General features: G+C 31.0%; 2 protein-coding genes across 2 annotated transcripts in view; one reads left to right on the forward strand and one right to left on the reverse strand.

Annotated features, from left to right (window-relative positions):
* Window positions 1-21,257, reverse strand: part of LOC129224358 (calcium-independent protein kinase C-like) — a 23,634-nt gene extending 2,377 nt beyond the window's left edge. The window contains 11 exon segments of the mRNA XM_054858801.1: window positions 7-56; window positions 949-1,104; window positions 2,245-2,335; window positions 3,351-3,461; window positions 3,463-3,494; window positions 8,368-8,506; window positions 10,641-10,723; window positions 10,824-10,855; window positions 11,856-12,015; window positions 16,394-16,448; window positions 20,402-21,257. Coding sequence (XP_054714776.1) covers window positions 7-56; window positions 949-1,104; window positions 2,245-2,335; window positions 3,351-3,461; window positions 3,463-3,494; window positions 8,368-8,506; window positions 10,641-10,723; window positions 10,824-10,855; window positions 11,856-12,015; window positions 16,394-16,448; window positions 20,402-20,764 — 1,272 coding nt within the window. The 5' untranslated portion in view covers window positions 20,765-21,257.
* The window catches only part of LOC129224359 (RNA-binding protein Rsf1-like), a 19,472-nt gene continuing 12,465 nt past the window's right edge, over window positions 20,901-27,907 (forward strand). The window contains exons 1-2 of the mRNA XM_054858802.1: window positions 20,901-20,979; window positions 21,274-21,407. Coding sequence (XP_054714777.1) covers window positions 20,901-20,979; window positions 21,274-21,407 — 213 coding nt within the window. The remainder of the gene's footprint in view (window positions 20,980-21,273; window positions 21,408-27,907) is intronic.

A 27,907-nucleotide genomic window follows, 5' to 3' on the forward strand; every position in this document is an offset into this window, starting at 1 on the left:
AAGTACTTTAACAGCATAAACTTCATCTGAGCCTTTCTTTTCTGCTAGTAATACCTAGTTTATGTAAAATTATAAAAGCATTAAATTTTCCAATTTTTTTTAAAAATGTATCTTACAATTTGTTATTTTTTAAATTGTGCATAAGAATTTCTTATGATAATTGATAGAATTAGCAATCATAATTTAAGACTTTTTTTTACTGCTTACTTAATAAAATGAAACATATTATTTATTCTAGTAAATATAAACTTTCAATTAAAAGACAAAAAGGAAAAATCTTATTCAAAAATTAATGTTTCCTATTGCAATAGTAGTATGAAGTTCAGAAGATATAAAAAATCTGGTTAAAATAGAATAATAACCTTTCTGTCAATATTTTATATTTAAAAAAAAATGAACATTTAATTATTAAATGGTGTTCATTTCCTTGAAGTTTACTAGTTTCCTCAAAATATATTACAAGAAGCAATTTTATAATCAGTGAAATTTACACTAAAAAAGAAGTTGATTTGAAGAAGCATCTATTAAAATGAAATCAAATTTTTCAAAATGATTGCAAAATTTACAGAATGAAAAACTTTTTGAAATATGGTATGTAATTTTTGTAAAAGTACAATTGCAACTTTGACAAGTAGCCAAAAAATTGGTTTTTTACTCATACCAGTTAGAAATAATGAAAATTCAACTTAAGGATTGCAGATTTAGTTTAGAAGCTCAGGAAAATTATCGTAATCTTCAAAATGAATGCAAAATGAAAAATATGGAGATGTTAGTAAGAAAGTAATGCCAAATGAAGTATATGTTTAGTTTAAATGATTGGTCTCAGGTTCATTAATATTTCTTGAAAGGCAAAGAGGGAGGTATTACAATGGGGGCGGGGGACAATACAAGAAACAATTGGTCGATTTTGACCACATGCTAGTAATTATAAATAAATAAACAAACCTTTCCAAAAACTTCCTTTCCCTAAGACTTTTATAAAGATAAAATCATCCAAACCCAACCGTTTAGGTCGATCCTTATCACTTTCACCAGCTCTATTACCTGGGAAAAAGCTTTGAAACTTGCCAATCACATCACCATATTTCCCAGAAGAATCCTCCCCTGGAAAATGTACAAACAATGAAGATTACATTTAATGTCACTAAAACAAATGTGTATGAGTAAATTATTGTATAATTTAAATAACATAATTAAGGGAAATTGAATTTTTTCTTGTTGTTAACCCATTATAGTTGCTGATGCAGATTAACTAATTGCACTAATCTCTACTTCATTTATATCATATTGTGTTTACAAAGACAATAAACAAAAATGTAGTCATTTATTTCGTTCCTCTCATTTTTTTTTTTTTTACATGGGCACTTCTTAGCATATTTATAGATCACTTTGCTTTGTAACTGAAATAGTCTTTCTGCAAGTATTCTTTAAGATATTGTTTCAAATCTATGTACTGAGTAAAATAAATTCAGATGAATTACATAATAAAAGGCTAGTATTTAAAACAGATCCTGAGTAATGGCAGCGAGATACTCATGTTGACTAAGGAAATTCAATTATTCTGTACAATTAGTTCATATAGTTGTTAGTTTCCAAACATAGCATTAAAGAAACTGTAATAGACATTCTTACATTTGATATTCTATTATCAGTTACTTGTAGTTATTTGTAGAATCAGTTATTTGTAGTATAAAATAAATTCAGATGAATTACATAATAAGAGGCTGGTATTAAAAACAGATCCTGAGTAATGGCAGCGAGATACTCATGTTGACTAAGGAAATTCAATTATTCTGTACAATTAATTCATATAGTAGTTAGTTTCCAAATATAGCATTAAAGAAACTGTAATAAACATTCTTACATTTGAAATTCTATTATCAGTTATTTGTAGCACAATTATGTTTTTCAACTGATTAAAAATGGATAATATGGATGAGCTAACACATATGGAGGACAATGTATGAGAGTTGTATACAAAGGATTTCTTCTAAAGGACACCCATTGGATTTTGTAATCTCATTTTCTAAAGGACACATTACATATTGTGTGCTTGACCTGCTTTTAAAGTTTGCTCAAGGCACATTGCATCAATGTGTACGTCACACTTCGCTAACTTAAGAATATTTAATAAACAGGAAATAAAATAATTAGAAATCTACTTCAAGTCCAGATTTTAAAATGAGTTTTCTTACAAAATTAGCAAGCAGAAGATGTAATGTTAACAATAAGATTTAAATTTACCTTGGGAGTCTAGATCTGTAGGAAGAGGAGAGGTATGTGATCTTTCTGATATTAACTGCCCTAATTTATTTGGGGATTCATTTACAGAAGGCTAAAAAAAGTAGAAATAATTCTAATGAAGCAAAAGGGAAAAAATAACTACAAGTGCATCAAAAGATTAGTAAATTTGAGAGAAATGACATGGCATTGCAGATTTAAAAAAAATAGGTATTAACTGAACACAGCTTTTTTGATGTTGCTTAGCAAAAATGTGTTTAAAAAAAAAAAAAAGTGAACATATCTAAAAGGAAAAAAACCATAGAATATATTTTGGAAAAATGTCTCAGAAAAAAATAGAAAGTGAAGCAAGATCAGAGAAACTAGCTAAAAATGCAGATAAATTGCTTGCATTAGTAACACACATTGCCAATCAAGCGGCTTTATGCCATTGGAATATTAGTACACATTAAAAAAGATTAAAATATTTAAAAATTCTTTTTGCATTTTTTAAAATCTCCTGATGTTGCAACTGATGAACTTTGTGTCTCAATTGTAAATGAACTATTACTGCAGCTATCTGTAAAAAAACTTCCTGCTCCAACCTGTTGGAAGTTTACTGTATTGTATATACAGTGCTAACCAGTTACAACTAAAAAAGAAAAAGTTCACATATCATTTGTGATAAAATAACCAATAAAATGTGTTGATAGTCAAAACATTGTTTAAAACTATACAAGTGAATAGTGATACCCAGAGAAAAACTTCCCCTATTTCTTGTTCTATAAGAGACTTGAGGGTGAGGTAAACACAATTAAGTATTTTTTTACATTTCACTGGATAAGTGAAAAAAGTATAGTGATTTTTTTTTTTTTAATTATTATTATTATTGGAAGATTGCAACATAAAATATAGGTCACAAACAAATGATTTTGAAAAAAAATTACATACATTGATGAAAGGGGAAAACATGATCATGCATTTATTTTTGTTTTCCTTCCTCTTAAAACTATACAGAGCACTTTTTCCAAGAAATGCATTCCAATGCATAAATTATAATCATACACAAAGAATATCTTAATATATATAAACAAGGTTTTCAGCTGTTAATATAAAATTAAAGAGTATACCTTTTTCTTTCGGCAAGCAGGCTTTCCTAATTTGTCACTTGATATACCTAGAGCACTCAAGATTTCAGCCATTTGTTTTGGATTTATACCACAATTATTTGCAACATTTTTTTTGACAACGCTTATGGACATTCATATTGCAAGCTAAATAAAAAGCAATTATTTTAGTAAACAGATAATTATAGAACAATTACAGATGCAAGGTTTCAATCTTTGCTTTTCAAATATGATAGCACATTTTTCAATTCAATTCCTAACTTTTATGTTCATAGTGGTTTTACTTTTTTGTGACTATTACATATTGATTCTAAAACTTGGTAAAAAATAAACAAAGAAATTGTGAATCAATGTTTAATTTTAAAACATCTAATGCCTGCAGGATCATGGAATTACATTTTTTAAAATTTTAACAAAGGGCTCATTGAAAAAAAAAGTATACTTGATTTTAAGGACAGTTAAAGATTTTCTCAAAGAGCCCATTCAAGATTAAAAAGCCGACTCATTGCAGGTGGTTTAAAACTGCGTAAAGATACGGAAAACTACCTAAAAACGGAAAACAAGCTAGTGGCAAATGCAGAGAAGGGGCTTTATGGATGAATCTCCCCCCCCCCCCCCCAACATCATTAAATATCTTCAATTGTGAAAAATTCTGATGGTTTGAATTAGTGATGCACCGATAAGCAAATTGACAGATTACTGATTAATCGGCTGTTGATAATTGGCTGATTAATGATCATAATGATTATTTTTGATGCTACTAATTAATGAATCACTTTTTCTTCTTTTTTTTTGACTTGAGAAATAGTTAACAGATTATTTCTCACATACAATTTTTCTCCCCTTTCCTAATTTTCCAAAAATAATTTCAAAATTTCATGCGATTTCTTTCAGCCAATTTTAAAATTAATGTTAATAAAATCACATAATGTTAACTAGACATGAAAATTAAAAAATATTAGGAACAGCCCGTGGTCAGCAGACAAATTTAGGGGTTTTGATTTAGAAGTATTTTTAATTTAAATTTATTTTTAAATTATTAGTACCCATTTAGTCCAAATTCATTTTTTTTGTTTTTAATTCATTATATTAAAAAAATATATATAAGGTTATCTAAAAGCACTATTCTAAAGGAGAAAAGTTTGAGATGAAATATGATGCAATATTGTATAATGTGCATATTTATTCAAAAAATAAATAAATAAATAATGATTGGTGAATTCCAGCGATAACAGAGGGACAGTTTTACAAAAAAATCTATTCAATTCTGTCTGTGTATCAATATTTTTTCAAAAATTGATGCACAGACTTTTATACACATCAAAGTAAGTTGCCAAAAAAGCCAAAGCTGAGAATTTTTTGTTAGTAATTTGTTTTTTAAATCAAATTTAAAAAGCAGTAATGGAAGGACATTTTTGCGACTTGATTTTCGAGCTATCATGTTCTTCCCAAAAGTTCAGCTAAACTGTAAAAGGGAAAATTCTATAAAAAATTGAGAACATATAGGAGTGTTCAGTCATTACAATTCCACCTCTAGTTAATTTACAAAATAATTATTTCAAGCATATAAATTATGTATTTGTTAAGGGTAACGGAAGGCCAAGAAGTCCAAAACAATTAAACTTGGAAAATTTCACTTTACAAACATTTATTCAGCTAATACAGCAGTTTGAAACAATGATATCTAATGCCTGAGCCATCTGTTGCAATTCTGAATTCTTTAAATACTTAATAATTTTATCATAATCCATAGCACTTCTTATCATATATCTTCTTTCTCAGAAAACACCAAGATCATTCCCACATAATTAGGCATTATCAAACAAGTTATTTCTATTCCTTCATCTTCTATATGAAGTAAATGTCCAACATTGCTCTTTGTTAGTTTTTTCCTTTCCATCCAACTACAAAACTTGTTCAAATGTTAATGAATCCTTGGGCATATCCTTATGACTTGATGTTTTAATTCAGCAGAATCTTCATTTTTAACATTATTTATAACTGAGAGTCTGTTGACTTTTAAGTGAGATTTCCTTCAATTTGTTGAAGTAATTACTATATTCAATAACATAACGTGTTACAGGACTCAAATCATCCATATTTTGTGTGTCAGGATGATAATGAATCTTTTTGGATCCTTTTCTCTCCATCATTTTGAAAGTTGATCTATGAATTTACTGATCTTTTCACAGTGCATTTAACGGTTAAATCAATGCTCTCAACAGTCCTTTCCTGTGACTTGTGGTAACAAACCTGAAAGCCATTTCAATGTTGTATTGTTCCATTATAAATTTCAAGTTTTTAAGCATATGTTTATGCTTGAATTGGCTTGTCATATAACAAAGCTTTTTTTTCCCAATGGGGCTGCATAAAAGACCCACTTCAAGAAGCGTCTGGGCAATAACCAGACCTAGTGCGCTCCCCAACAATGCATCAGTCTTTCGTGTGTCACCATTAAGGCACTGATGCATGACACAGTATTGTTTCTGACTCCCAGTTTCCACCAGATGGAGGCACCTGGGTTCTCATTTGATGCGAAATCGCACTAGGAATTTAATTTAGCTGAGGGATATTCTAGGCCAAATAAATACCCAAGGGATCTTTTATATGCCGCATAATCATACAACATGGGCGCTGAAGAGATGTGAACAATGATTTTTACATGCTTAGGAGTTTTTAAGCGTAGTTTCCATGATTTTTCATCACATACAATAGAAAAAATAAAACCACGAAATATTTCTTAGAAAAATATTTAATAAAAGTTTATTTTTTAATAAAAAGCACACACAATTTTTGTAAATATTACTTATATATGTTTCAAATGTGACTAAGAACTTTAAACAATAGTTTGTTTTATAATAGCATTCTAAAATTTTACCCTGTATCAGCTTATAGTTAAATGTCCTTCCGTTGCCATATTTTTTTGTCCTTCCGTTACCATTAAAAACCATATAAATTAAATATCCTTTAAAATTATAACTATGCCTTCTTAATGAGGGGCATAATTCTGTATTGCATAAAACAACATTAGTTTCTATACCCAATAGTTTCTTTGTGAACTAACTGAGATGTAGTATTTTGGTAACGAAAGGACATCAAATTGTCACCTAAGTAATAACCTGTATCATGGTTGAAAAAAAAAAATTTAAAGTATGTACCAAAAAGTTTAACTAGACATTCAAAAGATAAAAGTAAACTCAAATATAATATGCTGATAACAAGTTTATTGAAACTTCAGTATGTAACAAAAAAAATAGATTTTTTGCTCGTAAAAATACAAAACAAAACTTGATTTTGCCCTTGATTTTCTGGAAGTCATCTAACTGTGTGGGAAAAACAGGTTAAGATTCAAGAAGTTCAGTTATTTCTGAAGAGAATGGTATATGACAAATAACAGAATATTAAGTTTTAAAATTCAAGTGTCATGTCGCCTTTTTCCTGGAATTCACCAATTAATATATATATATATATATATATATATATATATATATATATATATATATATATATATATATATATATATATATATATATCACTTCAATCATCAGTTTGTAAAAAAAATTAAAAAAGTGAAGTTTGTCCATTTTTTAACATCAATTATTATTATTATTATTTTGTTAAATCAAAAATTAGAAATTTAAATAAGCTGCAAAGTTCTTTTTTTGAAACTTTACTACAGTGAAACCTCCCTTAACGGACATTTTTGCAAGTCCCAGTCCCTCAATATAGGCCATTCCATGTAATTCACTCTGAATAACGGACACTCCGAATAACAGACAGTTATTTCACAAAAAATTTCCCTTGCGATCGTAGCACTTCCGGTTTTTTTTTCTTCCTTTCACAGAATATCTTAGTAACTGCTTGCCTTAAAAAACTTTTCATCCTCCACAACTGATATTCCCCCCCCCCCACCATCATTTCCTTATCACTGTTTCTTAGAATTAAAAGGGTGGTAATGGGCAGAAGCAGCAATTGGGGCTTAAAAGTCGGGGGGCAGAAAAAAAAGAACTAAAAGACATGGTACTTTTTGCGAGCAGTAAAAAATGAAAAAGAAAAAAAAAGTCATACTTTTGTTACGGCTAGGTTTGAGAGTATTGAAGCAGATAAGTGAAAACTGATGTCAGTCTAACAATTAACGTACGTTTTTCTTGAGATTTTAATGAATTTTGTACACAATAACTATTCAAAAGTTAAGATAAAAAAGGGGAAACTGGGTACTTTTTCTAACTGGAGCTCTCGGGAGATGCAATTGAGCAGACCGGCGCCGGTAGTAGTCGGCTTTATGGCGCCGTGGTTTTGTTGGGTTGTTTGATTTTTAGACATGAAAAAGATTTGCCCATATTCAAGGTCATATTGTCAACTGTCAATAATGCAATAGTGATACTCCAGATAAAATAAATAAATTAATCATAAAAAGTAGAGAATTTTTGGAAGCACTGAAATACAGTAAAGAATTGAAAAAAAAATTCCTGAGCAAAGGGGACACTGAAAGACTTGCTAAGGTAAATGATTTAAATATTTATATTGAGAAACAGGCTTGTAATGCAAAAAAGAGATGTCAAACTGTTTTAACTGATTACTTTAATTGATTAAATGCTTTTTAAGACAAGTGTGTGCTGTCAGTATACCTTTATTAAGAAAAAACAGATTAATTACTCTTGACGTAAAATGTAGTAAACCTTTCGCAATTGTTTTGATTGTGTTCTACAAAGGGAACAACAGCCCATTTTGAAAAAGGTAAATTAAGTAGCTCCTCCTAATAGCGGACACCTCCCAATAACAGACAAAACTTCTAGTCCCTTGACTGTCTGCTATTCGGAGGTTTCACTGTATCTTCTAAAGTTTTAAAAGCTTACATTAATGAAATATTGTAGTTTTTTAAAGAGTAAAAGAAATAATTGGACAGCATAACATAATGAATAAAAAATTAGAAAATTTGTGTGAAGTTTTTTTTTACTTCTGCGTTATCATTGCATTCACATAATAAATAAATTTTAAACACATTAAAAGAAAATTTTACCTTCACATTGCAACCCTTGTCTAAACAATCCATACAACATAGAGCCACAATGATCACAAAATGTGGGTCTTTTATAGTTATGAACAGTGAAACGATGAGGGATGTTTATGTTAAATCTGCTACCACCACCACCAGCAACCTAAATAAAAAATTGAATAACTTCAGACACAATGCAGTTCAAATAGTAATAAAGTTTTAGCACTAAGTACAAATGTTTAAGAAAGTTTCCCTTCAATTGCTATGCAGAACTGATCATGATGTAAATGCAGTGGCTGATCGAGAGACTTGTTTGAATCAGTCTGTTCTCTAAAAAAATTATTAGTGGGAACTTATTTTTTCAATATTTATTTAATTTTTAATTCAGTTTTGACTGTTTTTTGCCCTTTGAAATATTTTTATGATACATTAAATCTTTGTTTAATTAATATTTTAATACTGGCAGCCTTAGTTATGAAAAATTACTTCCATGTCCAACATTTTGTTGAATGTTGTAACAAGACTTCAGATGGGTGATGGTAAGGAAGGGGGGGGGGGGAGCTTCAGAATGTCTATTCTAAAAAAAAGCAACGGATCTACATAAAACTAAAATTGAAAGCAAGATTAGTTCAATTTTCAACTTATGCACTTTTTAAAATTTGGAGAAATTACAATATTAAACCCATCTACATAGACAAAAATGTTCAATGGCAACAATGTATGAATTCATGGGGTTCAAGTAGGCATACACAACTTTTTGAGTGAAGGGCCACTCACATAATAGACAAGATATTAAAGGGTTCCATTGGTAAGAACCTAACTGATGTTAACTACTGAATGAAAAAGTTATACAAGAGTTCCAAGTATTATAGGGGCGTTGGCGTTCCATAGTATTCAGGGTTTTGTTCTAACATTTCACAGCCAAATTTTGAAATATTTGCTTTTTTTTTTCCATCTGAGAATACAAATAAGAATTTATAATAATTGAAAACTTTGTTGTTTGTATTTTCAAAGAAAAAAATAGCCACATTTCATTATTTGGCTGTGAAATGTCCAATACATAAAATAGAAAAATCGTATGTCCTTTTCATTAATCAACTTAACACTTCTATTAATAACTGAAGTAATAAATATTAAATCAAATGATGAAATAAAAATAAACAGAGCAACAAAAATTTAGGAACAAAATTAACAGCTAGAAAAGTTCACAGAAATTCAGTAAAATTATAATGATTAATTAGATGGTTGATTGTAAATCTTGGTCATTAGTTTCATTACAATGGATTCGTTGTTGTTCGGTGCTGTTAATTTACCCCTAAACTAACAACTTATTTATGTTAATTAAGGATCAAGTGTTTTACTTCAATCCTGATCATACACATGCTTTCATTATTTTAAATGTTGATACATTATGCATTTAAGGTTCAGTCAATTTCTAGAAGCTACAATTCTCTGAAAATTTACTTGCAGAAATGAAACTTTTTTGATTTAGCTATGAAATGTTAAAGATGTGTCACTATATATCATTTATATGCCATGGAGCAACAGCTATGTAAACTAACTTTGTGTGAGCTTAGTGGAAAGAAAAATAAATCAACAACTGCTATGTTTGTTACATTTTTGAGATGTGCTACTTATAGTCCCATGTGAGCAAAGCATGTTAAAATTTTCATATAAAAATTATCTTTTTGATTATTTCATATTTTTTAAATTGAAATAGTGGACTCACATAAAAATTGGATACAATTCTTCAATTTTCATTCAAAAAAGCAAATATTCAGTTCACTTGCCCATTTTTGCAGTTGTGAACTCTCTCTTTTGTATTGATGAATAAATTCGCTTGTCAGCCTCGAAAGGGCTGTTTGTGAATTTTTGTTTCTTTTCATCTTCATTGTTTGCACTTTTAATTTTGCTCCAAATATTTAAATTCAGTCTTTAAAACGTTTATAAACATTATGCAACACATCCATTTAAAATACATAAAAAGTTTTTTGTCATACAAGACAAGATAAGAGGTTTACCTTTAGAGATCTAATATAAAATACAGTGGCCGCTGTTTATATGAATCATGTTTGTTCAAAACATTTTTGATTCCATAAAGTGACTGATCTAATAAAGTGGCTAGTTTAATAAAGCTGGATTGTGTTCTGTTTGACGATTTGATTCATTAAACCGGTTGATTCAATTAACTGGCGTCCATTGTCTTTAAGAATTTGACAAAGAGTTTTAAGTAGGAATCTGAATTAAGTTTAACTATTAAGGTATTCTTTTTAAAAAAGCCAATCACAGCTACTTACTTCATCAGCAGTAGCATCACGTGAGCCAGGACACTTTGTAACAACAAATTCATGGCAGCGTTTGTGTACAACACATGTGCATACTATTCAGAAAAATAAAAATATACATAAATAAGTATATATAGAATTTGATCAATTCATATTAATGTAAAATACTAAAAATAAAATATTTATAGTTCTTACCTTGACATTGATACCCTTGTTTCCCAAGTCCCCTAAAAATATTAATTTAGTGAGATAAATAGCATAATGCAGGGGTCAAAGTGACCAACTGACAAAATATAGGACAATTATTGAAAAAAAAAAGGACACATTTTGAAAAAATATAGAATTTATAGGACGCCAAAAAAATATATATAATGATTAAAGTTTGCACACACAACACACAAAAAAGTTACTTTTTAGTGCCACTGAAGAAAAAATATAAAAACATAAGTTTTTATACATGCTTTATTGATTCTTTATTGACACAATACAAAAATTTAAATTTTCTCACACACACACACACAAAATAAATAAATAAATAAATAAATAAATAAATAAATAAATAAAAATAAATGAATAAAAATGATGATAATATTATGTTAAAGAACTCTATTTCAATTTAAATTGAAAATGATATGGCAACAAATTATATAGAACTGAGCTTAATTTCTGAGCAGCTTTTAAATTTTTTATTACCAGCATCTATTTATACTTGCGAACCCTCAATGTTAGTCACACATTTTCATTTGAGCCCTAATGATTTGGTATTTCCCTCATCTATCATTGCCTGAGCTGAATTAACTTTCCTTAAATCCTTCCAGTTTATTTCAAGAAGATTTTTTTGTTACATCATTCAATTTAGGTTCTACATTTTTTTCTGTTCTTTTTCTTTCGATTTTTTTTCTTTCTGTTCCTTATATTTCAAGTGTGCTGCTTTGTACAACAGGATTATTTTTTTATTTACATTAAATGTGAACAAGTAAAATAATATAACACTTTATAGTTTAAATGTAATTAATTCATGATGTATTTTAAATAATTAAAAAAATAAATCATCAGTTATTTAATGTTATAGCAAAATAAACTTAACAAAAGGTGAAATAGTGTAACAATTAAAACAAAGCAATATTACCATAAACAAGGATAAAACAATAACTAAAGTTACTGAAATACTTATGACACAAAAGAGTTATTATGCATTTAGTATTATGCATTAAACATTATAATCACCATATAAATTCTCTACAATGTGAACAAAACGTAGGTTGCCTAAGGATGGTAGCCATAAACTTATGGCCATTGACTTGATGAACACGCCGTCGCATAGCTCCTCTACGCCTATTAAGACCTTGCCTTTCTTTAAAAACTTTAGGCTTTTCAGATGCATTTTCTAGAAAACAAAAGATTAAACAAACATAACATTTCCGCTACAAATATACACATAATACACTTTTATTCTTTAGAGAAGTTGAAATTTTTTTTTACAAAAGTTCTAAAAGTTTTACTAAGTTCTAAATTAAATAGATAGATTTTCAGTCATCTTAACTAATGGTTGTACCTCTATTTTCATGCTTTTTTGCAGGAGCTCAAACACTATGTTTAATGTTTTGCGCTCCTTCAATCCCATGCTTTAATATGGTGTAGTCTGACCACTGATTAGACAGAACGGCGAACATCTGGTTTACAGGTGGAAATAGATGCATCTATTAGTTTTCAGGGTTGTCAGCTTTTAAAGATATGTGTGTTAGCCTCTAAATTAACCATCTGACTGTCCTGGACTATGAGTAAGATGCGTAAAATTATTCCCCCCTTTTTTTTTGAGCAACTTGCCATGTAAGGCACCTTATATCAATTCCTACCAATGGCCCTGCGCCTCCGACCATTTGATAACAAACATTTAGAATCAGAAAATTTTGTACAAAACGCTTTTGAAATATGCTCTCTATGGCGTGATAAGACGTTTAAATCCATCAGAGAATAAAGCAGGGTCAATTTGAAATTAACAGAGCACACACATCAAATTTTTATTTCCCCCCTGATTCAGATAGACTCATCTTAACTGCTCATTACAAATTCCACATAATCCGTTGACAAACTATAACTAAGGCTGGACATTATATATTTTAAATCTCAAGATTATTTTGATAAACTTAGTTTGCTCTAAAAAGTATGAAATTAAATAAGTACATGACTTCTTGGTTATAACACTAAAAACTTGCAGTTGATCTGTAAATTCTACAGCAGTCACTAAAATTTAAGTTGAATATTTCAGCAAAAAAAATAGATGGTATAAAATTTTGTACAAATAGCTTTTATTACACTGGCTATGTTTTTTTCTTTCAATTTTGCATCTGCTTCTGAATTTATTTAAATATGAACATATCAAGATTAAAAGCAATTTTCGAGTGTTGCCCCCCCCCCAATCAAGAAATCATTACTTACTTTAATTCATACTTTTTAGTATGAATCAAGCATACAGAAATAGCCTTTAGAAACAAAACACATATCTTTTTTATTTCACTATTTGAGGTGAAACTAAAAAAATTTAAAACATATTTACCTGTTACCTATTTTTATTGAAAAAAAAAAAAAGTTGACTTTTGATTTAATGTATGTATAGTGCACATAAAGAGAGAATAGCTTATAATTACCAGAAATCTGCTCTCAGTATTGTACGCTTGAATTTAAAAGTAATTTTGAATAAGTGAAAAGAAAAAAAACAATTTTAACAGATGATTTGACTTGAATTAAAAGAAAGCTTTGAAAATCTACATTATTTAAAAAGTTTAAAATTCCCCAGAAACCACAAACATATGCTTGTGTAAGATCAGCCTCAAAACTAATTTATTAAATTTATTAACAAAAATAACTTTATAATTGCTATTATTCTTCATTGTTTCTTTGCAACTGCTATCGATCAACTTTCAATGTTTCTCAGAAATGTACTTGAAATACAATTGATAAAAGTCTCATTAGAAGAAAAGCACTATGTAATTTAACCCAAGGAAGAGATTAATGTCTTAAAACAATTAAGAACCTATTTTAATTTAAAAAGATATCAGTTCTCAATTGAGACAATGGGAAGCAAAGGGGCATAAGTGCTAAAATTAAAAATTTGGAGATAACTAGTACAAAAGTTAGGAGAAATTCTCATCTGTTTCAAAGCATGAGCAGCCCTGTCATGTGCTGCAGTTCAGCATGATTTAGAAAATTTTTCAATGAAAGCCTACCGAGGGTTTGGTAGGCTTTTCATTGCTTCCAAAAACTTATAAGAGTCGACTCACATTCCTTTACTTCTCACTGTCTCAAAAAACCTTCAGAAAATGATTTTCAAAGGTTAATAGGAAAATTATTGAAAATGGGGAAGAAATAGTTGGACAAGGTAGAAAAAGAGACCCAAGAAGCACAGAGACAACCAAAGAACAAACGCTGAAGACAGATTACTTTAGAATTGAGGGTTAGGAAGGCTATGAGTGCCGAAGTTAGTTAGCTAGTCCAATTACTTTCTACACTATAGCTATGTTGTCCCTGGCGTTTTGTGCCAGCTAGCTGGCAATTAGGGATGCACTGCTTCACTTTGCCAACTTTACCATAATTTGGTGTGAAGTCTGTCTTCCAGAGTACACACATGTCATAAGAACCCATTGGTACGGTACGCAACTATTCACGGCACAACACATTCACACAAAGGAAGGACAAAGACAGGAAAGAGAAAGTACATCCATGCCTGAGTCGGGATCTGAACCCAGAACCTCCACATCCGCAGTCAGAATTCTCCGACCACTAGACAAGGCAATTGGCTGCCAAAATTAGCTATCCAGTTCAATTGCTTTGTACACAGTAACCACTACTTATAAAATCACTGGATTATCAAATCAGCTGCTTTATAAAATAAAATCTTGAAGAACAGAATCATTACAATATCAAAACAGATTAAAATCATTCTTTAATGAAATTTTTAACACTGTTATATAAATTCAAGACTTTGGAGAGCGCATGTTAAAGATTGATAAAGAGTTGTAAATTAGTTTTTAACATTGCAACTGGTATAATACATTTCAAAGTTATGTCGAAACAAGAACATAGAAGAATCTGTCTCAGAAGTAGTGATGTAAAATACCCGGGTATTTATTCATAGGGGTAAATACCCAGGGTATATACCCGAGTAAATACCCAAAATGGGTAAATACCCGGGTATTTATTTCAAAAATTTATATTCATCTAAAATACTTTTCTGTATGTATTCCATTATGTATATATACAACCAACCATATACAAAACAATAAATTTTTGCCCAAAAATTGTATTTTGATCACATATTTAAAGAATTATTGTGTGAAACAGCTTAGCAATCTAATATGATATTTACATTAAATGTGTTGGATATGCCTAATCAATGTTGATAGCCAAATTTCAGATATAAAAAGCCATTCTACAAAAAGAAAAAAGCTTAACTGGTTACAAAAAAAAAAGCAAACATCAATTTTTTAAGGTCCTAGTCTTTTATAACCCAGTAATATGTCCCTGCATTACATCAAAATGTAACGAAATGTCGCTCAATTTATTATTACAATTTATTTAGGTATATCTTATGCAGAAATTTCCTCCAAACTTAGTTCAATTGTTCAGGTGTATTCTGTATCACATATATATATATATATATACACACATACACATAATATACATAAACATTTAAAATTTTTAATCTTTTATTTTAGGATTTATGTTTAAAAAAGATAATAGTCACCTTTTAATACTACCTAAAAATTTTTTGCAAAATGTGCAATTACTAGGGGATTTACCCTGCCTTCGGATAAATACCCAAAAAAATAGTTACCTTCCCACCCTACAGGGGAGCAAATGCAAATGAGTAAGGCAACAGAAAAGAAAATTTTGCTTTTTTTTTTGTTTATTAATGTGAAAACTGTTTCTATATTTTCCATGATATCACTTAAATATCAATAAAATAAATAACACCATAGTTTCTTAATAACTTCTCAGTTTATTCTTCCAAACATCCCTCATGCTTCCTTTTTTTTTCATTTTGGATATGACTAACCTAGATTGTGATTTTGAAATCCTGAAGTTCATAATGAATTGCTTATACTTCTCCAATTATGACATTGAAAAGAAAGGTTCTTTGGTTCACGATATGTTTCTTTCACGATTTCATCAAGTCTTCCAATAAAAAATATTATTAACTGTGTAATACATATGTATATATCAGTTTTACCAATTATTTCATATTTAGATTTTTAAAAAAAAAAATTCTCATTCGCTTTTTTGCATTTTTTATTAAATACCCAGTTTTTGGGTATTTACCCAGGCCTTGGGTAAATACCCAAAAAATATTTACCTACCCGCTGGGTATTTACCCGATCCACATCACTACTCAGAAGAAAATGAACGCAGTGCCAAACTTGCTCTTCAATAGATGTCAGAAAAGCGTTTGATTTTGATGTCATACAATGAAATTTAGAGCAAAGAGGAATTAAGGTTGAAAGTTTCAAAAACTTTTAAACAATGTTGAATCATCAGTTCCAAATTCTGTTAATTAAACAACAAAATTTTAAAACCATTGTGTGAGTAAAAAAAGTAACTCATGCTCATATAAAGTATCAACTAAAAATATAAATGCTCTTTATTTAATGCACATGGTCATAGAATGAATGTGATTTCAATATGCAGCAGACACTATTAAAATAAACTTTGAACCAAAGTAAAAATGACATATGATTATTTTTGTGGTAGAGAAATAACCATTTTACCTTGTGGAATAAGTTCAATCACAACATGAATTTTTCCTCCAGGCTCCAAATCAATCTGAAATCATAAAGTATTCTTTAATAAACATAAACAATATACAATTCTTTTTAAATTCATAGTTTGGAATTAAAAAATGATGAACAAGTTGCAATCAAATGAATAATTTAAAATTATTTTCAAACAAAGCAGACACACCTCTGCATAACAGTTGAATTGCAATATTGTTCTAACTAGGCAATATGAAGTTCCACAACAATGAACTTTTGTTAGTCAATAGAGACGCAACCAGATTTTTGATATTTTAAACTAATTCTATAGAATATTGTGCTCAAAACTGCTCATTTCATTCGATTATGAAACCTTCCAGGTAAACTAAATTAGCTTATAAAGCAGTTATTGCAGCTAATTGTTTCTTATTTCAAATGCGAGATTTAAAAACAATGAATTTGTACCTAAATTCTGGATTTGTCATGCGCAACTGCATGAACGCACTATCAAAATCGTTCATCATAAAAAAAATAATTTTTAGAAGTGAATCATTCAAAAAAACTAAGAACCTCTGATTGAATGAATACTGCCAGATAACCAGCTTAAAAAAAACTTCCAAGTATGAGAAGTGTATTAACTTGTCCAAGCTTCTCCAGATAGATGCATACTCTCTAACCATTTAACCACAAAAGTAGAAGAACAAAAGTTTAGACTACAATGAGTTTCAAGGTTAATTTTCAGATTTCTCATTCGGTCTATTTTCAAGAAATCAGCGGGCTCTTTGTGAACAAACGAGAGAGAAATTTGTTCAACATTAAACAAAGGGAAAATAGGTACAGTAAACTCTTGGGTCTCTGTGGCAGAAGCTTAGCCGAAAGTTGTGGGTTTGATTACCACTCAGGGGCTCAGGGTCTGATTTCCTCTCTTTGTGTCGTAAATCTTTCTTGTGTTTGTCTTGCATGTAAATAAACTTTGAAAAACTTGCTATTCTATAACTACCAGGATATAAGTCATCCTGGCAAGGCTAAACATAAATCTCCAAAATCTTCCAAGAAACAAACAGTAAGCTGTTGAATGTTTGTAACAGTCAATCTGCTATGCAGATTAACCTCAAGCTTAAAATCTCTTTTTTTTCAATTCCCATCCTTTGGATGGAACTTATTTCTGCAATGTCAGATGAGTTTCTGATCTTTTTCATTCAAAACTAATTCCATTTGAGCATTAAAAATCTTTTGCAGAATCTGGAAACCAAAATGAAGGAACTTTTGTTCATGATTTAGCAACATTTGTTGCAGGTGGAGAAAACATTGATGACGGCAATATTGAACAAAAACAATTAAGTGAGCTGATAGTGACACAAATGATTCAGGCTTTTAGAATGTGACGAACTAATAATGGTAAATGAAGCGCTAGGTATGAATTTAAAGAAATCATTCAAGAAGATAAGAAACCAAGAAGAGTCACAATTCAATATAGAGTTTATGTTAAAGGCCTTATTGAAAATTTAGAGGAAAAAGAAGGGGACACATCACTTTGTGATACATAGTGACCAGAAAAAACTTTCCAAATAAAGAGGAAGTGTTTCAATGCAAAAAAGGAGAAAATTCTGGCTTAGAAAAGAAGTTAATCTGTACATTTGAAAGCAGCAATTTTAGGAAGAAAATAGGGTGAATCTCCCCCTCCGAGAATTGCCACCCGGTGCAAGGGCTCTAGATTGCTTCTCCTACACTCTGTTCAAGGAAGACATAGACTGAAAGTAGTAAACTAAAAAGTCTCCATAAGGTTTAGCGCTATATGTCACTTTTCGGGATTAAGCAATAGAATTCACATTTGCCATCTGCTTTTAATCAATTTCTTTTTGTTCAAGTCAAGCATATGATTGAGGTCGCCAAATGACGCAATTCTTTGTTTACATTAGGTCTACCTTTCCTGTGAATGAAGTTTAGATCCAGTACAGCTTCGTGAAAAAAATACGTAATATAAAGGTGCACCAAAATAAATTAATAAAAGTTGCATTCATTTACTTGTAATTTTTTTTAGAAAATGAGGAGTAAATGAGTTTCCTTGCCTGCTTGTTCAGACCTCATACCTGCTTACATTAAATAATGCGTCGTGTTATAATAAACCATTGGTGTAGGCCAGGAAGAAAAGCACTGCTTGTGTCAAAATATAAGACTCTTGTGTAGTGTCAGGGCCGGATTTGGAAGGGTTGAAGCCCCCTGGGCAACGAAGGAGTGGAAGCCCCTAATCAGGGTACAAAAAGATCATCATATTTTCGAAAATATCCGATACTTTGATATACAGTAAAATCCCTCTAAAATGCGGACACTAACGGGACAATTTTTTTTGTGCCCGATAGAGAGGTGTCCGCAGAACAGGGGTTTAATAATGTTATTTGCATTGGAACTGGGGAATTAAAAATTATCCGCATAAGAGGAGGGGTGTCCGTTAGGAGGGGTTTTACTGTATATCCAAATATTTTGATATATATGTATATATCCGATATTTTCGACCCCGTGAAAGTTAGGATATTTTGTAAACATTTTATTGTGGGGGCTCCTTTGTTGTGGAGGCCCCGGGGCAGTAGCCTCGCCTGCCCTCCCCTAAATCCGGCCCTGCGTAGTGTACAGATAAAAAAGGTAGAGGGATGTTCACCCCTCCGACTCTTGATTGATCATCTTCTCTAAAGTTTTAGTTACAGCGGCAGGAATCGATCCAGATTTTTATTTTTAAGTTTGCAGTTTGTGAAAAAAAGAAATTTTTGAAAACTTTTATCTTTTAGAGGAAAAAAAAAAACTATTTTTCTGGGTATTTTATACATCTTTTGTGAAAAAGATCCTGTAATGTTGTATGCAATCACAAAATTAATCTGAAATCCCTTTGGCCTCAAGGACTTCAGTGGGAAGGTCTAGGAAGCTGGAGGCTTTTTTACTGATGTGTGCATTCAGATGAAATGATTGAGCTTAAAAGTGATGAGAGAAACTATTTTTACAAATGAAACTTTGTGAAAAGGTCTTAGTAGTATGTGAAGTTTTGGTGAAGTGGCAGCTTTTACAATATAGAATCTTATACAAATACAAATGTGACGACCAGCAACAGGCTCTTGGCCCAGTTAGGCTGGTCCGAGTCAATTTATTAGTCCCCAATGAAGGTCAATGGTCCTCTTAAAGCTATCCACCCCCTTGCTCATTACCACCTCTTCCGGTAAGCTGTTCCGAATGCCCACAACCCAAAAAGAAGTAATTTTTCTGATTTCCAGGTTAGCCTAAGGTTTTAAAAACCTTAAAACAATGCCTCCTTGTCTCGCTTTGTGTGAGAAAATTTAACCCGTTAACATCTTTCATCTTGATAAATTTAAACAAATGAATCATGTCCCCTCTGGCTCTCCTTTGCTCCAAGCTATACATATTAAGCATATTAAGTCTGTTATCATAGTCCAAATCTGAAAGTCCTCTTACTAGTCTTAACCCTTCTTTGAACCCTTTCCAATACAGAAATATCTTTCCTAAGGTAAGGAGACCAAAACTGCACAGCCCCTTCTTGCGAAGGGGGAAGCAAAGCCAACCAAATTTGCATCTAACTCAGCCCTTGAACGGGTTAGTATTATGTAGCACAAAAGAATTATGTAGGTACTAAATGTGTTAAGTAGCTAGTAGCACTTGTCAACAATTTTAATCAGTTCCTTTAAAAGAAGATGAAACCCTAGAAGACCAGTAGAAAATTCAAAAAGTTCTAAGACTTCATTAATATTAATTATCAGTTTTACCTTCATAATAGTGTACACGGATGTTTACGCATATGCATCATTTATTTCGCATCACCAGCAGTTTGTTTAAGGAAATGAATATAAAAAGCATAAAGGAACTCTTAAACGTACAAGAACAGACACAGCACAAATTTTATAATAAAAACCATGAAACTGGGTGACTAAGCTGGTATATACTGTTTTAGTTTTTCGCAGACAGAAACCACCACTTATTAATCTTACATGTGAAGGGAAAGTTATAAGATTTCAAACATACCCAAACGTCAGATTCACGTTTTCCAGATTCTTTCGCTGAATTCAAAAGCTCATCGAAAGAAATGTTACAATTAGCTACAAAATCATCAGGTGGAATTGCAGCATCATGGAAAACTGTTAAACCCAAATTTTGTACATTATGAACCTCAGTGCTAAAAAATTCATTCCACACCGGTTTAAATGTTTTTTGTTTCGTGGATGATCGATCTACGTGTATTTCATCTACATCCACAGCAACATAAGGATCAATTAGCATAGGCTGTTGTTTTCCTACAACATTTGCATGTCTTGTAGCAAATTCAGTTGGTCGTAAATCCTCTGCTTCACAGATCTTCAACTTTAATGTTCCCGTGAAATGCGGCATTTCTGCCTACCGCATGCAAATGATTAGGTATAATTTAACTTAAATGAGTTAAATTCATACTGTGTTTACCAACAGCACAACATATGAAACAACACATGTTTATTTTTGTTAAACCTTATTGCATTGCTACATAAACATGGCTCAATTCCGCTTCATTATGATCGTCATATATCCCACAGTTCTCCTTGACCTGAGAGTAAGATATCTGCGCAAGCGTAAGCATATTGCTTATGAACTCCATAAAGAAAAGAAGAAATAAGTGACAAAGAAAAAAAATTCAATTGCAAGAAGTTTAATGAAATCGGAAAATGAAGATGACTTCTGTTTTGTTCTGAAGAAGCAAAGAACGAACACTCGTATTTTAAAATGTAAAGTTTATTCATTTTGTGAGAAAACATGGATATTTATGTGTCGGTGGCATGAATTTATGTAAATCTGTAATGACTTTTTCATGCAAAAGTGACTCTAAAACAAAAATGTATAAACTTTAATAAAATTTAATGCCCTAGATGTCATTGCTATTTTTTTTTATGTCCGTGGGGTGGCGCTCTTTCCCCGTCGTATCTCTCTTGCGCCATTTTCGTCAAACGGAAGATCGGAAGTAAAGAATTGTGCGGAGATCTGTAGTAAAAGTATAACAAATGTAAGTGGTTTAAATGCTCTTATTTATTGCTTTTCTGCTTAAATATTAGAAGACGATTCTAATGATATCTATAGCAGTTATTAAAGTTTACTCTTTTACGTTTAAATTGTTCATCTGTCTTTCGACCGGTACCATTTAGAGCTTAGCTACAAACCAGTGAAATTCTTATTGCGCAGTAAAAACAATGTTGCGTTGACTTCTTAAAGATGCCGTTATTGTTGCTAAACAGATTTGATTGCATTTGAAGAATATAATCGTGTTAATTCAGGCACAAATTGGGTATTGTAAAACGGCCCCTTTACAAAATTCTATAATACATAAGCGGCCACTTCTCAAAATATCATGTCTTGAAATTAGGGCTTGCACAAAATGTTTGTAAAAGCAGTTCTTTTGTCACTTTTAGGTTCGATCAATTAATTCGCCTGAAATCGAAACGTCCGTTAAAAAAAAAAACTCCAGCCTCCAAATCATTCAGAGGAATCTTTTAAGGCCTAAAGAATTTCAGATTCGATTTTTGATAGCTAAACATGCTCTGTCAACAGTATGACCGGATTATTTTCTCAAAGTTAATTAAAAGAAAAATGATTAAAAAAAAAAGCTTTTATCACAAAAATTAAAAAGTTCATTAAAAAAATCTTTTTTTTCCCCATAAAATCTAAAGATAAAACCTGGATTGATAATTGATCCCAAGTTGAATTGCGTACACTGTACTACTGCAGTTGTAGATCCCATGTACTCTAGTTGAGCTTTAGCAATGTAAGGCACATTTTTGTGCCATTAAATTGATAATTGCTTCTGATTCTGTCACAGATCTACTGTTTGACCACCGATTAAATGGAAAGGCAAACTTCCACTTAAAAGGTAGAAATGGATTCGTCTATTAGTTTTCAGGTATGCCAGCTTCTCCAGATGTATGTTAGTTTCTAAAGTAGGCAGAGTCACAGTCAAATGAGCAGAACACGTTCATCAAATTTTTACTGCCCCTCATTCAGATAGATTCATCAGAACTGGATATTACCAAGGATAATTTTCCAGATAATTCGTGGTCAAACTGTACTTTTAGTCGTTTGTCCAAGTTTTAAAAAAAAATTCTTTTCTCAAAAAAGAAAAAGAGTAAATAAAATAACAGCATTAAATTTAATAAAAATAATATTGCAAACACATAAAAATTTTGTGATTAATTTTTGTAGTTTTCTGTGGTACTTCAACAACAAGGGCGGATCTACAATAAGTTTTAAGGAGGGGGGGGGGGTCAATTTCAACTTACCTTTTACTATAGCTGATTACAATTACTTGACGTAGCATTTTTAAACTAAAATATAGAGACATTTAGCCGAGGAATTCTCTAAAACTATTCTTTTCTGTTGAAAGAGGTATTCTAAAGTACCATTTTAGAACTTGTGATAATTCCGGGGGAATATAAAACTCCCTCCTAACATCATCAAAGGTTGTCTAAAGTTGTGCTTTTTGGAAACTTCAGTTTTGAAAAATTATCAGAGGAAAGTCGAAGTCCCAAGGAGAAAGATTTGGACCATATACTTTTCCTTGAAATTGTGGCCTAAATTGCATTTTTGAACTTCCGTTTGGAAAAACTGCTAGTGCTGGGTCCTTCGAGAGAACGATTGCCTCTCCCTTGTATCCACCTTGTTCAACAATGTATTTCTTCTGCACAGAGGCGGTGATTGAGAAGGTGGGGAGGAGGAACTAAAATCCATAGGGCTTTTAGCTGCAGCAAAAAAATTTCAAAATTTTTGCTAGGGCTGATTTCGAGAGCAGATGAGTGGCAATTAATGTAAATGTAACTGCATATTTTACATTAAGAATTTGATGAATTTTACAATAACATTCCCCGAAGAAACACTTAGACATGAATTAGACTTAAATTATTTAACCCGATGTATTTTGACATGTCATAAACACTTGGTAATAATTTCATTGACCAAGTATGGCTTGTTTAAGTAAAACAATTAATTTACTAGTATCTTAACAATGAATACATAAACTATAAATTGCTGCTTGTCAGTGTTTGTTGATTTAAATCAAGTAATGTTTTTTTAAAAAATCATTGATTTAAATCAATTACGTTTTTTTTTAAACAATATCATTGATTAAAACCAGCTAATTTTATTTTATACATTAGTTTTTGCATTTTTAGAACGTGTTGATCTAAATTTAACTATACTGCATTATATAATCGTAACTTCAACTGGCAAAGCTAGATCATGCCTGTTTCTGTGTGTAACAGATTTTCAGAATCTTACAGTATTGCTTTTGTTCCAAAATTAGTTCAGAACAAAATAAAAAAATTCATTTTTTCTTATACTACACCATGACTAAAATATAGTTAAGAAAAGTAATTGTTCAACATATTATTTTTCACTAAAAATGTATATAATGATGGAAACCTTAAGCAAACCATGAAAAAAAATCTCATGTTATCTAAACATAACATGTTTATAAATCTTAAAAATTTATTGAATATATTTAGAGACCTTTTAACATAATGTTAACAGTAAGCTGAATGAATTCATTAGTTCAGATTGCTTTATCATCAAGGTTTTTTGCCTTCATTCCAATTGAATCCATTTCAGAGCTTTTATGAACTTTAAGCTGAAAAACATAAACTGCCAAATTTTAAGAATTTTTAAGACGGGCGGCCACAGGCCGCATCATGTAATTCTTTTAATCAAGCAAAATTTCTCTAGAATTTCTCTCAAAATAGCTTATAGTTGAATAAATATGCTGAATTTTAAATGTTCAATTATCAAAGTGCCTATTTCTCAACTGCATAACATAGTTTAAGAAAAATAAATGTTAAGGCACATTGTGTTAGCCTATTGTCCGTTAATATCTACTCAACACACATGCTTCATTTGGTTGCAAAATTTGTGACAGAACCGGTAATCAGGCTGGTAGACAGGGGAGGCGCGATGAGGGAAACAGCCACCTCCTGAAGCATGAAAGGGTGGCTTCTGAAAAGAGCACAGAGGGCGGACAGTAATGCTTACCCCCAAGCTTTTATAGACCTTAAACAATGAAGATATATTTTATAAAATGAAAAAAATACACTGAGAAGATAGTTTTGCAAGCATTTCAAACAACTAATTCTGTGTTCAACAAACGTGGATACATGGAGTGACAATGGAAAATTGTCACTCTCCTGAGAATCAAACATATATGAATAATGAACTAAAATTTTGTAATTTTTTCCCAATACAGCTATTTTTTATAGTTAAAATCACGAATGAACTGCCCGTTTTCAGACTAGATAGGAGGACAGGGCCCTTGCCACGCGCAGCAAATTTAAGTGTGGCTCCAAAACAAAGACCCAAACGGATGCTATGACCTCCTTGACAAGACTAAAGAAGATTTAAAATTGCGTCTATAGGACTTTAATGTCAGGAGAATTTCGCTGGTTGAACCACCGATCTTAAGGACCCAATTTAGTCTCATATTCACCCCTTCTACCTAATCAAACAGAGCTTAAAAATGATGGCTCCTAAATATGTGTCTTCTGGAAACAACCCTTGCTAACGTCAACAAAAATTGTTTACTGACATTTTTAGTATTTCTTTTTCGAAGTTTTTGTGGTGTAGGGCTCCGAATTCCATTCCTTGACATTACTACCAAAGATAGTCTGAATTAGCTTTTTTTTTTTTTTGAGAGAGGTCCCTAATCTCACCCCCTCTCCCTTAAACAAACGAAAATTGCGTTTTTCAAATATCACTCCGGATCCCCCCTTTCTCGAACTAAATCACTACAGCCATATAGGCCTATCACAATGCCTAATCTAGCATGAAGATTGACTTCAGTTTTAAAAAAGTTTGTCAAGGCACACTGAAACCCCACCCGCTCTCGAGTTCGATTCCATCACTCGTAAGGACTTTATTATTAAATTTATCAGTGTTTATCTTAATTTGTTGAATGTTTTAGGAAATAAAGATCTTAAGTCAGGCGATAGAATACAGAAAAAGAGGAATTCTACTGCTCTAAAACAATAGTGCCCAACATACGGCACACAAAACTAATCCATGCGACCCATTGCGACGTTCAATGTTGGGAATTAAACGTGTTCTTGAATTTCTGAACCTATTAATTTATATGCATTTTAAAATATGCAAATTTGTAAACAAAACAAATATACTTTTGAATCAGAAGATTGATTCATTACTGAATGTTTTCTTCAAAAAAGATCTGGTTTAGAAACATAAAGAACTAAACTATGTGGGCTTTACTTCAAAGAACCAAAATACTGTCAAGTTATGTAGATGATTAAAGGCACTGTTGACACTAAAAGGTAACTTTTGAAGCAAATTTATTGAAACTTAGTGATGACTCATTCAACCTTTGTCTCATTCAATATCATTCTGCCTGTTTTTATAAAAAATATCAGACTTTTAAGCTTCATCATATTCGCTTCACTGCATTTTTACTTCACTTAAATTTATATGATGAAGACAAATAAGAATAGTTTAGTTTTTTAAGTGTGCATTCATATGTTTTCCATTACGAGTAAGTGCTTCAATGAGGCTGTGGCATTCATATAGACGTTTGGCTAATGCTCATTTCCAAATATTACCAAGTTTGAGATTAAATAGTGCTATTCTCTTCGTGTAACGAGCAGGGGTGATTGTTTCCTGTATTTTACCGAATTTCCGGTATTTTCGGACGTATTTCCGGTATTTTTATGTCCGAAAATACCGGAATTATGTTTTTTTTTTGTTATGCTTTTATCTCCTACCTCCGCAATTTTTTTAAATTATATAATACTCATCAAATATACCTGCAAGAGCCTTAAGATGGACAAAGAAATGTCAAGATAATTTCTATAACACCAGCTCAAAAGTAACTTTGTAACCCATTAAAAATTTAATCACATGTACACACAATATTTTGACTCAGAGCTATTTAATACTATGGCAAAGGTGCACTTAAGTAATAAGGATCAAAGATCCCCCCCCCCCTCCCGTCTCGCTTTGAAACTTTCAGGTATTTTTTGATGAACTCACAATCACCCCTGTAATGAGGTCATGAAAATTTTCATTGCAGTCATGAAAAAGTCTTGGAAAAGTCATGGAATTTTATTATCCAAATAGAGTTTTACCCTGATTTTTCTATTTTGAAACAACAATAGTTAATAAAGTACAAAAAAAAAGGCTATTACAAGAAAATTTATCAAAATCTACACCGAAATCAACCGAAAACCAAAGTTTTAAATTTTCAAAAAATTTTGAAGGAGGACTCCCGGACATTTTGCTGCAGTGGTGTATCCAGGAGGGAGGGGGTGCAAGATTGGTGACCCTCCCTACAAAATGCTGAGTAGATGTTTCAAAAAAATATTCTTTATTGTTTAAGAGAAAAGATCTCATTTTGGGAAAACCAGGGTTGGCAAGTTTTTGCCGGGGGCGGAAAAAACCACTGTTTTTACCGCCCGGCAAAAATAGATTTTGTGTAAACAACTTATGGACAGTTTTTTTTTCTTTTATATAAAAGTAAAAGCATGAAAAGATTTTGATGAAATTTTAATTTAATTATTTTTATAGTTTAAAAAAAATTAAGGTTTAACTTACTTTTAAAATTATGGAGCATTTTTACTTCTAAATTTTTAAAACATTAACATAAAATTTCAGTTTGTAACATCTAAGACAAATAATTAACTTACAATGAAAATGTAATTAGCTTGCTTATCATAGCATTTTTTACAGAATACTAAATATCTATATAAAATATACTTAATCAAGATGCAACTCAGGGGTCTGTCCAGAATTTTTCACAGGGTCCGTTTTTTGTGAAAAATCAAAAAATTTCGCAAAAAAAATTTGTCAAAACAAAATTTTAGAATTTAGAGATGGCACAAACGACATCAATTAAACTTAAAGTTGAGTGTTTTCCTCTTCTACGTCGAGAAAATCATTCTGGATTTTTTTTCTGATATTTGGCGGGGGGGGGGGGGGGGCATCGCTGTTTCAAGTATCAATATTTATCTACCATTCTACATTATGTTAAATTATACTAGATATATTTCTGTACAGTACTTAAAATAATTGTAACAAAAACATGAATAAATAAAATAAAATTCAGAATAGGGTTCAGCATTCAATTTTTTGACCCAAGACACTCTTAAAAAGCACAGAATTACGTTTAAAACTTATAAATTCCGTGATTTTAACAAAAATAAAAAGATATTTCAATTGTTTACCTCTTAACAAAGCGTAATAATCATCAAAATTTCGTAAAATCGGATTCCCATAGCGGATGCAAAGAGATCGCAATTCTCAAAGTGAAGGCATCAAAAGTATAAAAACGGCTTGTAAAAGAGATGTTTTTGATAAAATTATTTTAAAATTGCATTTTAAAGTCCTATGATAAACATATCATTAATATCTGTGGACACAGTTGACCCAAAAAATAAAATAAAATAAACCATCTATTCAGCATTTTAATTTTTGACTCATAACAGAAAATGGAATTTTGCTTTAAAAGCTTGAAATGAGAGTTCT

Source organism: Uloborus diversus, chromosome 6 (genome assembly GCF_026930045.1).
Source record: "Uloborus diversus isolate 005 chromosome 6, Udiv.v.3.1, whole genome shotgun sequence".
NCBI lineage: Eukaryota > Metazoa > Arthropoda > Arachnida > Araneae > Uloboridae > Uloborus > Uloborus diversus.